The sequence below is a fragment of the Anneissia japonica genome, unplaced genomic scaffold (genome assembly GCF_011630105.1).
Source record: "Anneissia japonica isolate Jap-2015-1 unplaced genomic scaffold, ASM1163010v1 scaffold288292_len1863012_cov191, whole genome shotgun sequence".
Lineage (NCBI taxonomy): Eukaryota > Metazoa > Echinodermata > Crinoidea > Comatulida > Comatulidae > Anneissia > Anneissia japonica.
Window position 1 is genome coordinate 1,556,504 of NW_022688773.1, and position 17,112 is coordinate 1,573,615.

General features: G+C 32.6%; 1 protein-coding gene across 3 annotated transcripts in view; it reads right to left on the reverse strand.

Annotated features, from left to right (window-relative positions):
• The window catches only part of LOC117123418 (coatomer subunit zeta-1-like), a 100,620-nt gene that overhangs the window by 12,957 nt on the left and 70,551 nt on the right, over positions 1-17,112 (reverse strand). For all 3 annotated transcript variants that reach the window (XM_033269339.1, XM_033269325.1, XM_033269332.1), the window contains exon 6: positions 7,836-7,926. In XM_033269339.1, coding sequence (XP_033125230.1) covers positions 7,836-7,926 — 91 coding nt within the window. The remainder of the gene's footprint in view (positions 1-7,835; positions 7,927-17,112) is intronic.

The following is a 17,112-nucleotide window of genomic DNA, read 5'->3' on the forward strand; positions in this document are numbered from 1 at the left end:
GGGGGGGTTGGGGGGGGGGGGGGGGAGGGCGGGCTGGTACCGCTCTTCCTTTTGGAAAGTTAAAAAAAATGGGGGAAAATGCAAGAAAGAAAAAGAAAAAAATTGATAGCCTAAAACGCCTCTTCGTGCATCCAAACAACAAAAATATTGCGGGGGCATGGCCATGGGCCTGCTGGTGTAGTGTCGTCTCGATCAGCTTTATTATCAGCCTCCCCCCCCCCCCTTCAGACATCTCTGGATCAACCCCTTTCATTTTAAATTCTGCATTGTACCCACAGACACTATCTACAAACCGAAATGTTTATCTTTCAATATATTCATATCTACATCTTATATATTGTAATAAATATATTGAATATACATATCTTGACACATGTGAGCTTATTTTATCGTAAATAAAAAATAATACTAGTTAAAATGGTCGTAAAATTGTTTATTCTGAATGGCCAGTCAATCTTGCAATATGCATGTAAAACAAAGACCAGAAAGAGGGCCAAGCAGGTTGGCACAGAGAGGCAACAAATCAGATTAATGTTTTGTTGTTTTCTATATAGACCATTTTTTAAAAATTAGTACTGTTTACTGTAGCAAATTTTTATATGGTTTGCCAACAACTAAGTAATTTCAAGTTCTACTAGTTATGTCTGTTTCCCACCTCATTATGTGCTTTGTAAATTATATACGTTTTATATATAGAAAAGATATGAATAAAAATGTATATTAATAAATATATAAGTAGCAGACGCAGATCCAGTAGGGGGAATGGAGGTGGGATGTCCCACTAAATTTTAAAATGTCAATGCAAATCAATGTTATGTTTTGAGTACTCACTTATCTATTCTAAAAAATGTTGTGCCGCCTCCCGTTTAAAAAAATTCTGGATCTGCCCCTGTAATTAATATATATATTTATATTTATCCACTTAGATTTCGACTAACATCCCAAGACAGTTACTACATGTTTGAAAGCATGTGATAAAGATACTCTGTATTTCAATCAATTATGGTACAGTACTTGGACTAGTGCAGCTAAGCCTATTTCAATAAAACTTGCTACTACGGTATATCTACTACTCATCATGTTCCCACTTGTACTGAATCTATCAGTCTCAACTCTGCTATAAGGCCTTGTCTATTTTGATGATTTGCCATGTTTTCCATTGGTTTACACATAAACCCTAAATGATATTTACCCACTCCTCGATATGTATGCAGTAATAATTCTTTTATTTTTAGTGCAATAAAACTTTATCATTAGATTTCACAATTTCCTGTTGTTTGTCAAACTGAAAGACTTGAAATATTAGGGGCAAAAAAAAAATCAATTTTATTTATAATTTTTGTTTACTTCTTTTTGTAACTTTAAGGTACATAATGAAACAAGATCGTTTTTGAATAGTAACCAGTGACATAAATATACTAGAGATTGATAGGTATATATATTTTTATTTTTATTTTATTTTTATTTTTATTTTATTTTTATTTGGTATATATATTTTTGTCTTGAAAGGGTTTTAATGGCTTTTCGGCATATTTTGGAATAACAATTATTTTATAAAAATAATATCTCTATATTTAAATGTACATGATAGAATAATTACTAAACAATTCTAATATAAAAGTAATACATTTATGTCCTCCATAGAAATATAAAAATCTTCCTAGACAAACAATTGGCAGGAGGAACCTTAACCATACCAAGCATTAAAAAAATTAGAACAAAATATTATAATACAATTAAGATTTAAACGAAAGGAAATTAAATAGAATTTTGGGATTCAAAGTCATGAAGTGATACATAGTTATTTTCTATTTCAAACTCTAATTTCTAGTTCTGTCCCCTTTTTATCCATAAAAAAAACCATTGATGTCCTACATCCACCAGGTGACACTGACAATGTCCCTGTACAGTGTTATTCAATTTCCAAGTATTTTTGAAGTGATAACAATTGTGTAATCACTTCACACTAATACTCATTAACAAAATAGCTTTGTCACCAAAAAAATTCTCCCAGCATATGTGCAGATAAGAAGGCCAAAAGACATTTTTTTTTATAACATGTACATTTAACTCTTTCATTCTGATTCATTCCCTCATCTTTATTCATACATTTCTTTTTCTGTATATGGTACAATTCCTTTAACTTAAATGCTCCATCTAATAGTTTCTCCTATTTATTTCTTCATTTTGTTTCATTTTTATTTCTTTCCTCTTTTACAGTCATCATGCTTTTGTTTCTTATAATTTGATGTAAAACACATAGAGGCCCTGTGAAATGCACTAAGTGTACATTATTATTACTATTATTGTTCATTATTATTATTATTATTATTATCTTTATTCATGCTTTTCTTCCATATGCACAGTTCATCATAAAAATTCAGTGCATTTGTCTCCTATGTATACTAGAATTTTGCTTGTAGGCATTTGTTACACTGAAAATGGCCATTGTACTGCAGAAAAACGTATGTATGCAGTTCTATAAAAAAAAAAGTTATTCTGCAGGAGGGACATCAAATACAAAACTTGGTGTCCTGTTGCATAGGTATTATAAATAAAATCATTTATATTCCACACACACACACCAATATTTTATTGGAGAGTGGTATAATAAAGCAGAGCATTCACTGTGTCATAAAACCCCCGCACAGCGGATCAAATTCCACTCCGTGAGCGCAGGATGGCGTGATGCCCTCTGCTGATTGCCAGTGGCAGTCTGAGCTGTTCATCCTTAAAAACGATACGTTGCGCATGTGTCTTAGCATTCGCCATAGAATCGCGTAGGCCTACAACTATCAGACCAAGTGAGTGCCTGGCTTAAAACCAATTCTTCTGATTGTAATCTTGGAATTCAAAGTCAAGGACCTATACAAAGTTATCTTCTATTTCATACTTAAATGTTGTCCCTATTTTTTTTATTCATTAAAAACATACTGTTGATGTCTTATATCCATCAAGTTGGTGACATTGGCAATGTCCCTGTTCAGTGTTATTCTATTTCCAACTTTCAAAAGTATTTTATAAGTGACAACAAGTTGGTAACCAATTCACACTTGCCCATTAGCCGACAGCTTTGTCACCAAAAAAAATCTCGCAGCGCAGCATATGTGCAAGTAATGAGGCCAAAATACTATTATTTATAACTTAATATTGCTTGCGAGTTTTGTTTTTAGTGATTCATTCTCATATGTTACGCGTAGTACACGTATACACAACAATAACAATAGCACACTGATTTGCACGCAACCATGAAAGTGATAATTCAATCAAGCGATTGTTCCAACATATGTTGAAGATAACATTCAGGAAAACCCATCAAGTGTCACCCGCTCCATGTCAGGCTCCGCAAGGAACAGTTGTGTTTCCGAACTATTTGATTTTTTAAAATCTAGGGTTTGATTTGAGCTACAAGGACTCACCACCGACTCCGTTTTTTTCCCGCTCGCTCTCCCTGCAAAGTAAGCTCTTCCAGCGTCTACTAAACATAAATTATGTTCATAAGCTTATCACAGATAGGCAGTTGATGCACACGTGTCTGTGACAAAAAAATTGATGACGAAGGTAACCATTATGATGATGACCGAAACAATGTACAAAGTAATGGTGATGGCGATGATAACAATTAATATAGTGCTGATGATGACAATAATGATGATGAAAATGATATCTTAGGATGATGGTAACAATGAAGATGATAAAATGAGTAGGTAGCAGAATAGTAGATTTTATTTCACAAGCTTTCGCCCCAGTCAATAGGGCTGAAGATGAAGATAAGCGTAATGGTGATGGTCATGATGAAAAAGGTGCAAATGTCATAAAGTAATATTGATGATAATGCTTATGATGATAACAATGATGATGATGATGATACCACTAATAAGGATAAAGCCATTGTATCTGATAAAAAGTAAAATATACATCACATTATTTGCTCAAAATTACAAACATACATATTTCTGTCAACGGATTTCTTCTTCCTATGTTCTAGTCATTTTTTAACTTCACTATTTATGTTTGGGCTTCTTCTCATTCCACTGAGGCAAAACTCAGTAAACATTATGCAAATATCTCATAAAATAAACACGATTATGATGATCTTGATGGGGAAAATAATGACGATAATAATGATGATGGTGGTGATGACAATATAGTGATGATGATGATTTATCGTGTACTGTATACGATAAACTATTTTGACAAATCGATTCAAATGACGTCATAATCTTGGAAAGCAATTAAATTGTTGCAGTCGTAGTACTAACAACGATAAAGTCGTTGTTATTACTACGATTTTATTGTTTTCCAAGATTATGATGTAATTTGAACTGATTTATCAAAATAGTTTATAAATCGTTATCAAATTGTCCTAGTGCAAAAACTTCTGTTATTCTTTTATATTCTATATGAACAATAGCTTTTTATCATTATCGTTGCAAGTATAAACAGGCCTTAACAGTGAAGATGGTGGTGGTGGTGATGATGATGATGATTATGATGATGATGATGATGATGATGATCTGATGAAATATAAAATATACACCACATTAATTTTTTTTTTTGCTCAAAAAACATACATATTCCTGTCTAAGGATTTCTTCTTCCTATTTATATGTGAGCAGTACAAATCAGGCAAATAACCTGCTGTGAAGTTATAATAACAAATTTATTAGCCAAACTCTTAGATAAATGAATGGACAATGTACATATAACATACATCTGTGCATTTGGATTTACTTTTTAGGACACATGCAAAAGTGTACCGTACACACGTGGTGTGGTTTTGTTTTCTTTGTGCCTTTTTGTTATTTCTGTGGCAATGAATTAAATAAAAAGTTTCAATTTATGTTTTGATATAAATTGAACAAACAAACTAATCTTGTCTTATCATAAAGATATATAAAATGTTGCGTTGTATATATCTTATATTCAATCACGTATTGTAACCATCGTCGCACTCCTCTATTTGTCGTATAGACACTTAATCTGACTGATTAATATAAAAATTCTGTAAATCAGCAGCGACATATGATTTATTTGATTCTTTTAAGAATCTAATGATTTTCTTTGAGAAAAGTCAGCATATAATAATTGGAGTCTGCCTCTCCTCAATGCCACTAAATGTGAGATTTTAATTGAAAAAAGTTTTAATGTAAATTAGAATTCATTACCTCTCCATATTTGTATGTTAGAATTTAATGATTTCTGAAATTAATCTTATACATCGCACCCCCTCCCTGATTCACAAAAAATAAAGTTTGAACCCCAGTTTACAGTGAACTTGATAAAAACCTCCAAACATAAATTAAAACAAAGACTTGTTCACTTATAAGAATTAAAGTAAGTTCCAACGAGAGACATTCAAATCAATATAGTTTTACGAGAATTCTTCCATCAGCCATTTTGCAAACAAGTATGTTTCTATTAATTGGGTGAAACCATTTTCTCTTTCAGATTTTCAATTATCAGTTAATAAGAAAATATACAAAGTAAAATTTTGAATATTGAATCTTCTTCATTTTTTGTTTTTTTTTGTTTTTTTTTTTGATATTTGAATTTAATGGTTCATGTATATTAGCTCAATGCCAACATAAGTACAAAGAAAATTTTAAATACATTAAGTTCTGACCACATCAAATTTTCATCAAAATTGAAAAAAAAACCCTGTTATATGCACATATATAGTCATAGTGTGTCTATATATGGTCATGGTGTGATGTCATCATGACCATATTTAGGCATGTCACATTTTTGTCCAATCAAATTTAATTTGATAGTCTGGACAAGTCTTTAAATTGCTTTCAAGATCAAAACTATTATAGTATGTTTATAAGGAAGCTACTGTATGTGAAAAAAAAATGTAAAAAAAAAAATACTGACATGAAAACAAAGAGAACAAAAGAATTAAAAATGTTAAGTATTTCCTTCCATATTTCCATAATTTAATAATGAATCAAAAACCTTCTTACGCATGGTTCATTAGGCAGATAATCAGTAGGTATTTTGAATGTCATATCTTTTATTAATATCATAGCAATTCTAAAATCGTGGCTTGCGTTTTGTGTCAAACTTAATGATTTCTAAAATCGCATCTTTTCAACAAGTTGGATAAATGTATGAATTGAACTGTTGCCAATATACATAAAAACTATCTAATGGAAGTGCTTAATTAACAGATAAAAGATGTAAAAAAAGACATATTGATGATAGATCAGTAAATATATAAAGCCTGGTTGCTTTAAAATCGCTACACTGTCGCTACAGCGTTTTCAGTGCAATAGTTGCACTGAACCGACCAATCAGTATCACCGAAAGCTCTGTCAGCCATAGTGTGTAGCGATTGTATGGAAACCAAGCTTAACTATGCCATTTACACTATGATCATAATAATCAATGATAAAAATAAAAAGCAATTGTTTATATAGAAAATAAAAGAAATAAGAAGTTTTCACACTAGCACGATTCGATAACGTTTTATATACATATACGATAAAATAAATCATGGGAAAACGATAAAATCGTTTCCACTATTATGATTTTTATTGTTGATCGTTATTGCGACAGTGTAAACAGGCCTTTAAAGTGTATTCTGCTGGGCATTAGCAACTATCACAATTCCTGTATTAAAAATGGGGGAGACATGTTTTTCTGGCTTGGTACTTATGATTCATTAATAAATAAATAAATAAAATAAACTAGTTATGATATCTGAATTGAATGACATGATTATTCAGACAGCATTTTGTAATGTTGCGATATTTAATGTCAGATTATAAGCTATATCAATTTGTTTTATCAGATCTATATGTCAGACAGTTTCGTTTTATCATCAATCTCAAAAGGATTACAAATTTCACCTAGATCAAATCTTATGGCTATGAACAATTTCACTAAATTGTTTGCATTTGTTTCTACATGCAATAATTTTTAACATTTTTAGACTTTGTTAGACAACTGTATAACTATAAAAATGTATAGAAATATTTGAAGTATTTAAATTTGTGTAAAAAAAAACTACTAAATAGATTGTAACTGTTTTGGAAATTTTGCTATTACAACATTGTTTCAATTAAAAATGTATAATTATTCCTATTATATATCTTATTATTATTATTATTATTATTATTATTAAAAGCGGGCCCTTAACACTTGCATCTCATGCACTATAAATATTATTGGGACTGCTTGTGCCTTCTAATAAAAAATTCTAATTTTAGGCAGGGTGTTCAAGTAACCAGGGAATTCATGCTACGAAAAAATATGCAGTTCACTCCAGGGCTATGGGGCAGCAACCGAAAAACTTTATATTTATATATGGTTTATGATGCTGTGAAAAGTTGTTGTGAACCTAATTGAATGTATAAAGCAGTACATCATAGGGTCCTTAAGTCTCTTGCCAGACACAGGAGTCTCCTGAACTTTTGGATATTCTCGAACACTCCCGTGTGCAAGTAAAAATCCCCTGGAAACCAACTCATTTAAAGAAAATACATGATATATTTCATGTTTTTACCACTATCTTGCAAAAGTCAGCTGGCGCTGTCTATCACCATATACAGCAAACTAAAATTTGATGCATTAAGAAAACTCATTAACTAGATCTCCTAGAAAAATAAATTCTAGCTTGGGATCCCTAACACCATGAAATCACATACAGAAAAACCCTTCATTTGGGACACTTTTAGGCTGCAAATTGAGAAAAAGTACATCTTCTAACACTATGGTCACCCCCATTCAGGGGAGACCCTTAAGGGGACACTTTATTTTGGTTCCGAAGTTGTCTGATTAGTAGGGTACTTAATATATTTTTTGTAACTTATTTGTTCTTTTTCACTAACCTGTGCAAAGTTCTGTTCAGATATTGGTACTTCATCCCCTCTCAGTGCAATTCTACTTATAATCGTGTTTGAATCAGATTCCATAAAGATACTAAAATATAGAAACAAAGAAATACATAAGGTAATAATGTAAATTATTTGAAAAAAAATAAAGAAAGAAAAGAAACATGTATCTGATTTACCACTAATTTCATCTGTTGTTGAAACTCACAGAATTCTTGTCACAAGCCATGCTCTCTGGACGATTATCTTTTCTGCACCAGAACCATTCGTAATCTTCGGTTTTCGGATGTCCTTATATAACTTTTTCATTCAAAAATCGGCCATTGAATTTTCCAGGTTCCCAGAAGAACCCCTCAATTTTCATATATTTCCATAAGCGCCCCCTCAATTTCCACTCCTGTTTTCATAAGTGCCCCGTTTGAATAAGCGCCCCAAAAAAAGGGCAAACAAATATTTTAAGCGCCCGGGCGCTTATTCGCGCAAGTACGGTATGCCCATATATAGTCATGATGTGCCTATATATGGTCATGATGTGATGTCATCATGACCATAATTTATTCATGTCACATGCTTTTGTAGATAGTCTGGACGGGCCTTCATACTGTACTTTTATTAATGAGCAATTAAAAATATTTTGGGTAACCATCAGGATCACCAAAACAGGAAGGTGAACACCCTTGCCCATGTGTGAGCTCTGGGATTCCTCTGATAAGTGGGAAGTGTACTTGCTAGAATCCTAAATCATGGTTACAGTTACAGATATTATTATTATTAATTTTTTTTTTATCTATCACTCATGGTGAAAAGACTTATTTATGTATATATCAACTCCTCTTTCTACAGTGATGTGCTACAGTGGAACACTGCCCTCCATGATGGCAAAGTGAACAGCCAGTGCAACAAGTTTACAATTATGTAGGAGCAGTTTGGTGCAGCATTTGCAGTTCTGCTTCTCAACCTTGGGTCTGAGGTTCAATCCTTCGCTGTGCATTTCGCTTGAGTCCTTAGGCAAGGCACTTTACCTCTGGATGCCTCTCTCCACCCAGGAGTACAAGTGGGTACCTGGTAGGTTTAACCACAAAATGTGTTGATTACAGGTGAAATGTTATGGAACTTTTCAAGAGACCTGAGTATGTGTTCTATACTGTATGTGCTTGATTCAATGGATGGGGGTAATAATATGAAGCACTTAGAGGCCTGAAGCACTAGTCTTATATTATTATTATAACAAGAATATAAGATTTGACAATAAAAAATATAGAATCTTAAAGATATTGGTTTATATACTATGATATACAATTTATGTCACATTTGTAAATACAGTACAGTAGTACTAACTTTCTAACCTGTTCATCATCACTACTACTACTACAGTAGAACACTCATTTGGGACACTCCTTAAAAGGGATACACCTATTAGTGGACACTTTTTTTTACCCCAAAACCAGAGAAAATACCTCTAATCAGGGACACTTTGTTTGGTCAATGCCAGGTCATACAGGTGTTCCCTTAACTATCATGGTGTAACTATAATTTGAGTACCTTGCGATCTCTCAAAGTCTGCTACAATAAACCCTCAGAATGCTCCTACATAAGCCTAGACATTGTAGTGCCAGCACTATGTTCATAGAGTGTAGAATTCTCTCTTTTTATTAATTTCTTAGCAAATATGGATTTATGTGTAGAATTAATACGAGTAAAAACAATGTAGTTTTCACTGTTGTTGAAAAAATACTACGGGAATCTAACATGTACTGTAAATTGAATCATATTTTGAGATAGACGATGTCTTGTTATTGCATAATTATGTCTTTTTAGGTTACTTCAACATCTTTTGCTGATTTCTTTTTTCTTGTTTATGTATATATGGACAAATTATGGATTCCAAAATATAATGAATGAATGAATAAATAGGGGTTCTACCATATTATGGTAGAACCCCTGGACCTGTGGAAGTGGTTGGCGCATCGGATGTGGTTTGGACTCCCAACCTCGATGTCGAGGGTTCAAAACTCTCACTGTGCAAGTCGCTTGTGTCATTGGGCAAGGCACTTTATCTACGGTTGTCTCTCTCCACCCAGGAGTACAAGTGGGTACCTGGTAGGTTCAAACACAGTCTGCGCTGAATACAGCTGCAACATAATATGGAATTCCCCTATGGGGCTTGAGTGTGTGTTCCATATGTGCTTGATCCAGTGATCCGGGGGTGATAATGTTCAAGCGCTTCGAGGTTGTGTCAACGGGAGGCACTATATAAATCCAGAATTATTATTATTATTATTATTATAACATTTTTGGTATAAACTATTTTATGTATTTTTTAAACAATATTTATTTCACTTAAGAAAACTTACAATATGGTACAGAAAAAAAAGTTAATTGCCTTAAACTGTAAACATTTTTTACCTTGTCATATTATTTCCGTGTTTAGTTTGTGGGGTTTAAAACTTTTTTTTATGCTTAAAAATGAAAGCAATCTGAGGAAATATCAACAGTAGAATAAAAGAGAAAGAAACTTTTAAAAACATTCGACATTAAATGACGGTATTAAGAATTGACCTGCTTCGAACTCAATTCGTGCCATTTGTCAGGGGGGCGGTATTCAGAGCTCAGCTAAGCAAACAAACCGCCCCAAAATATCAGATGAACTCTGAAATTGTTGATTGCCTAAATCATATATAAACCGTGGATGTCGGTTTTAATCCGGTGAAAGATCGAAAACAGCATGAACACGTCAGTAAAAAGTCTTGAACTGCACAGTGCGGTTTAATCGGTCTCATGCATCTTGTCACCCGTTGACGAGCTTTTCCAGCTGTACGACATGGATGTCTTAGGGATTACGACACTTGTCTAATCCCCTGCAACCTACCATGATATCAGACTGTCAAACGACATGTTTCACTAAACGCAGCTACTTGCATGCTCGTCCGACACTGAGGGTTTCAATTGGCAGGATCCAATGTAATCTGTGACAAATGCTTTGAGCGTGCTCAAACCGAGTGTCCATCAGTGCACAGCTAATGTGCACGACCTTGTGGGGCAATTTGTTGGTAAATCTTTCCCGGCTTGTCACACTTCTTTGAGTTCATCTCTTTAGCCTACATTCGGTTTAAATGTTCTTTCTATCTTGAGGCTTTTCTAATGCAAGTTACATGCACACATACTTGGATTAATCCCATGACAAGTCAATATTTACCTTTGAATTCAGTGACTACGATAAATACGAATGAAATATACATTGAAAAATAATAATGAACATTACTATAACATGATGCAAACTAAAGAAAACTTCTGCCTTTTAATGTTACTAATGAACCTAAATGGATTTAATTATTTAAATTAAAATCACATTTTATTTTTAATATTGAACTATTAATAAGACATTATTTATTTTTTTCTATTCAAATTTAGGTTCAATTGGTAAGAGATCATATTCTCTCAAATAATATTTAAATGTATCAATCCTGTTATGGGCGACACTGGTCGCTGTTGGATGATATTGAAATAAAATAAAAAAATTAAAAAAAAGAAAGTTAACCTATTTTAATAATTATGTAAACAAAAAAAATGATCATGAGTACAGTATTAAATGCAAAGTATTAATTGCCCAGTCAATGGCTGCCAATGACTAAAATTTATTTTGAGTGACTAAATTTATTACTTTTCCTCATTCATTAACATTATTATTTATAAATACCACTGGAGATAAGTTCAAAAATTATTATTATTATTATTATTATTATTATAATACTTTTCTATGCTGGTTTTGTTTAGCCTAGATACCTCCATCATTTGAAGTACGCTGTGAGTTTTGATCTAGGGTCTTAAATTGCCAGCAAATGGTGCTTTGATGTCTTGGTTGTCGTGTATGCGGTGTGTTAGTTTAGGTTCATTTTTTATTCCATGATTTTCTCTTAGTTTGTTGTTGCGAAATAGTATTATTATAAATATAGCAATATCAATAACAACAGCATAAAAATTAATAACAATAAGATCAATAATTTAAAAAAATAATAAAGAGTGATAAACTTTGCATTATTCAAAGAGTGATATTAATATGGCAATGTACTTGCATCAGTTCAACATAGACAGATAAGATAAAGGAAAAGGAAGCTGACATAAACATGTTACAGGCTTAAACCACATATTCCATACAATATGATTCTTGATAATCTAATAACTGTTTGAAATTATTATTGTTATGAGTATTTTATTGGTCAGATAATTTAATCTTCTCAATTTCTATTTCTATAAACATGTCTAGGCCAAATAGATGTCTGGTTTATGTTTTTGTGAACTGTAATTTTTAAGTGGTTATCATCACAATCATCAATCATTGCTTATTAATATTTCTATCATATTTCATCATATACTTATTATTTATTATCAAGATTCAAGAATACGAAAGAAAAGGAAATGAGTTAAACAATAATAAAAGACGTTCAATTAACGATGAAACAAAATACAGGTACTCATTTTGTTCAAACCCAGTGAAAATATTGCTTCAACAACTAAAGTAGACACTCCATAGAGCACATATATACAGTACCTCTGTCCAGTGTATACTGAATAATACGCAGGCCATGTATGTACCATTTAATTATCTTCTTTTATACACCAGGGTAAAAAAAACTCAAATTATCTTGATTGTCTCCATTTACCTTTTCTTTCCAAAGTTTAATAATTTTTTTCTTAGATTATTATGTACCATTCCACTAAATTTTATGATGATCCATTCCTTAGTTTTTACTTAATCTTACTAACAGACCGACAGCAGTGAATATATGGTGGAGGTACCTTAGTCATTTTGATGTTTCTTCAACTAAATCAACTCAAGCCTCTTGGTTAATAATGTTTAAAGATGAATAAAGATTTGAAATGTTGAGATACTTTCAACACATTTGTACTTCTCAGAACTATTAATGCGGTGTGCCACAAATTTATACTATACTTACAGTAGTAATATTTATATATAGCATATTGAAGGTCCCAAATGACCAACCTTTTATTCCCCATGCAATAAAGAAACTTAGTTAGGCGTGATCTACAAATTATCCCCAACGACCCAAACGGGTCAAACACGTTTACTATTGTTATATGACAAGCTCCCAAACGCGTCTGTGAAATGCCGTTTGGAAGCTTGTCGTTCGAGCCGTTTATTCCGTTTGGAAGTTAACTCCTCCCCTTTTCATATGGCTGACTGTTATCAAATATTAAAATAAGTGGAAATAAAGTGTGGATCCTAGCAGTTGATTTTAGTAAAGCATTTAACCGTACTCGTACTATCCTTATCGAAAATTTGATAGGCCTATCTCTTGATGTTCGGAAACCTCTTATACAATGGTTCCACCAAAGGAGCTGTTGCGACGTCAGAGCTTCTGCCAGTCATGTCAAAGAACTACTCATAAAAAAACGAGTTCTTATGAAAGTACCTTAGATGTGTATAAGAGACAGGCACAATACAGCATGTAAACACTGACTTGGATCAGCCGCCGTTGAAGAAGTTCATGGTGGCGATCACGTGATGCCACGTGATATCACACGTAGAACAACGTATGCTATGGCATTGTGTTTTACTGTGTAGGCTATATGAATTTAATACATGTTTGTATTACTGTATTATATATATTATTATGTTTTAAAAATGGTTAAACCATGACACGTTTATATTGCTGAACAAGGCAGTCGGCTATTCCCTTCTTGCGGAGCAGCATCGCGTTTACATTCCTGAAGGCGGCGTTCAAAGAATCAGATCAGACACTAGAGCGTCTACATTCCTGAGTTGGCGGCGTTTAAAGAGAAGACTGTATGTGATTGACCTTGTGTCTGCTTCTCTCATGCTTCTCCTTATCGTGGGAACCTACTTGTGTGGGAACGTTTCTCACTGAATTCACTGTTACTAGGCAATTTGCAGTAATGCAAACTGGTGGTATATGCCTATTTCAAACAGTCTATTTCCGTTCATGACAAAGTAAGAATATCGATACGAAACAAAGTGAATTGATTTTATTTCTGAACGGGACCGGTAGCAGCAGGATTTGGCAGAAGGGGATACGATGTCTCCGACAAAAAATCACGAGGCAAATATTAAAACAGTGTAAATTTTTATTTCATTTCCTTCAACGTAACTTATATACCGGGATGGTGTCCGGCGGGAGATAGTTGTTACTATCATAGTTTAACTTTTATCTATCAGCATCTAGCCCCGAATCCTAGACTCATGTATTTAAAGCGGCCTGTAGCATGTGTATACAGCATATATTTGTATTTTTTGTCGATGGATAAATAAATGTCCGAATATAAGAATTGAATACTGTTTTCTGTAGACAGGTTAAGAATTAGCACTTAGTTAGGCCTATTAATGAAATACAACGGTACACAAACATTCACTTGTATGTTTTATTTATATTTTGACATTAACATAGGCCTTTAACACTCAATATTATTTTTATTTAACATAAGCCAATAAACAGCTTCCACATATAAAATAACAGTAGGCCTAACCAATAAAAATATATAAAATACAAAACAAGATTTATGCAAGATTAAAAAAACTGTACAGAAGTCTCCGCCCGGCAGGCAGACAAGGCCATACTTTAAACTGGCATCGAGGCACTACATTGAACGTCCAATTGTTAGCATCTCAACAAACCCACTTCGCTCAAAGCGAATTTCTGTAGACCAAGAGGAAACACATTTTTTCGTTCGTCGTCAGCTTCCTAGCTGGTAGGCTGCTATATAACGAAGATAGGTCTTTCCGACAGAGCAAACGGCATGTAGGCCTACATGCATGTGCTGCCATTATCGTCATTACCACTTAATTTAACTATTAGGACTATGCAGCCTTTAAACTTTGAACTTGGTTCATTTCAAAGTAAAACTTGTTCAGTATTTTAAATTGTAAAAAAATGGTAGTTCAACCGGGGCCTGGTCTAACGACACAGACGGGTTTGTCGCCCAAAACAATAGAAACAATGGCAAACACGTTCAACAGCACAAACCCGTTTAGACGCGTCTGGGACATATATTCCGACTAGCTTATTAATATTCATGAGGCATGATAATTAGACGAACGCTTTCCCAGACGCGTTTGTAATACATGGTTTTCCCAGACGCGTTTCTGTCATTGGGGATAATTTGTAGATCGCGCCTATACAGAATCAAGGGCAACAAATAATAAGCTCTTCACTTGGGCTTCATAAAGAATCTTTAGTATAGCTTATTGCACAGCTTTGGTAAATGCACCATATTTAATAATTATATATGTAAAATACTTATATATAGATAAATATATATTCAAAATGAAAAAAAAATATTTTTATTAATTTATGCAAACAAATTTGTTCATTCTACAATATAGTATTTTTCAGTTAACTTTGAAGAACATAACATGCAAATATTTTCAAGGATTTTTAAACTAGTTACAGTAAGCTTCAACAAAAATTTGCTGTGAAAGGCCTAATTTGTTAGCATCACTCCAAAAAAATCAGCAGTATATCAAAGATGATCTTATACACAAACATCGTAAATGCATAAATTTCTCCAAATAAGTCAATGTTAAGAAGGAAGATTTAATTAGGAAGATGCAAAAAAAGGGGAAAATAATCAACAAAAAACTTACCAACTGTCAATAATTTGACCTCAACCCTAACACTTTGATCAGTTGTATTGGCACAACTGTCATTGTTTGGCCAGAGGCTAGGTATATTATTTAATTAAATAATTAAAAAAATAAATAAAACAACAACAAAAAAATACTCATCAGTCAAATGACGCATCATTTTGGCAATTTTTTGCACATGTTATTTAAATGCGTCAGATTATGAAGGAAACTACTCACCTTAAATATTTTTAATGTTAGGGGTCAATTTTGTCCTTTATTCTGTTTGAATATTTCTTCATAAAACATGATTCATTATCTATTTATAAAACAACTTGTATATATCTATTTTTATATATTTATTATCTACTTTATATATTTATTACAAATTTTCTTTTTAAAACTCTGGTTAGAAGTGTGCACAGATAGTAATATGACTAGATCCCATTATAATTTTAATAATTTATTAATATGTTTAATGATTTTAATCTCTAAACTATATTTATTATCATTATTATTATTATTATTATTATTATTACTGTTTCAACTGCTCGTCATGTCCTTAAGTTTGTTTTAGAAACTTACATTGACCTCCTACCGCACACTTTTCTCACTGATTTTGTATAGAAAAATGTAATTATAATTGTAATGTTTACTGTTAATTTATATTTTATATATGTGTGGTAAAAACAATAAAAAACAAACAAAACAAAAATATATATTGTGTTTCAAAATATAGGCCTACATAATTTGTATCTCACTTACATGGTATTTTATAGTAAAGCTCTAGTATGTATGCTACTATATATTACCTGTATATTTAACAAACTTGCTTTCTTTACTTTTACTTTAGACTAAAAATTATGGGGTTTAACTAAACTACTGATAGGCAGTTACATGATACCATTCATGTAGTCTTTGTATAAAGTACATTTAAATTTTTACTAGAAAATTTAAGAATTGTCATAGTAAAATGGGTGTAAAATCATTAAAATGATTTTGTTATTTTTAATTGTGATACATTATAATCTGTTATTTTTTTAACAATTTTAAGTTTTAATTTATACTTTCATGCTTAAATTTTAAAAGTTACTGATAATTGGCTTGTGATGTACCAGAACAGGTTTTTGAGAGAGCTGTTAGATTTGGGATGTTGGTTGGACAATACCCAGGTAGCAAGGGTTAATGGAAATTTAAACAGCACAACAGAATTTAGTCTGTCTTTAGGGAGTGTGTCTTCCTGAATAATTTAACACCTGAATTGATGATCTGTTTTTTTATTATTACGATGTGAGTTTGTGTCAAGAAAATATCACAGGAGTGAAGCTTTGCCCTAACTGACGTGTTACCGTAACGAATACTCAATACGTCCTAACATACTAGTTTTGGGTGGGAATTTTTCGCTAGTATTTAGTACCTATACTGAGTATGAGGTACGATAACATGTCAGGTAGGGCAAAACATCACTCCTATGATATTTTCCTGACGCAAAACTGACATCATAATAGCACTTGCAGTACCCGCTGCTACTAGGGAATCGGATTTATCAGTGGTTAAGACATCAGGCTAGATACCTGTAGGTCGTGGGTCCGAATCACTTGCAAATTTTTTTTGCTAGTATTTGGGGACGTACTGAGTATTCGGTACAATAACAGGTCAGATAGGGCAAAACAC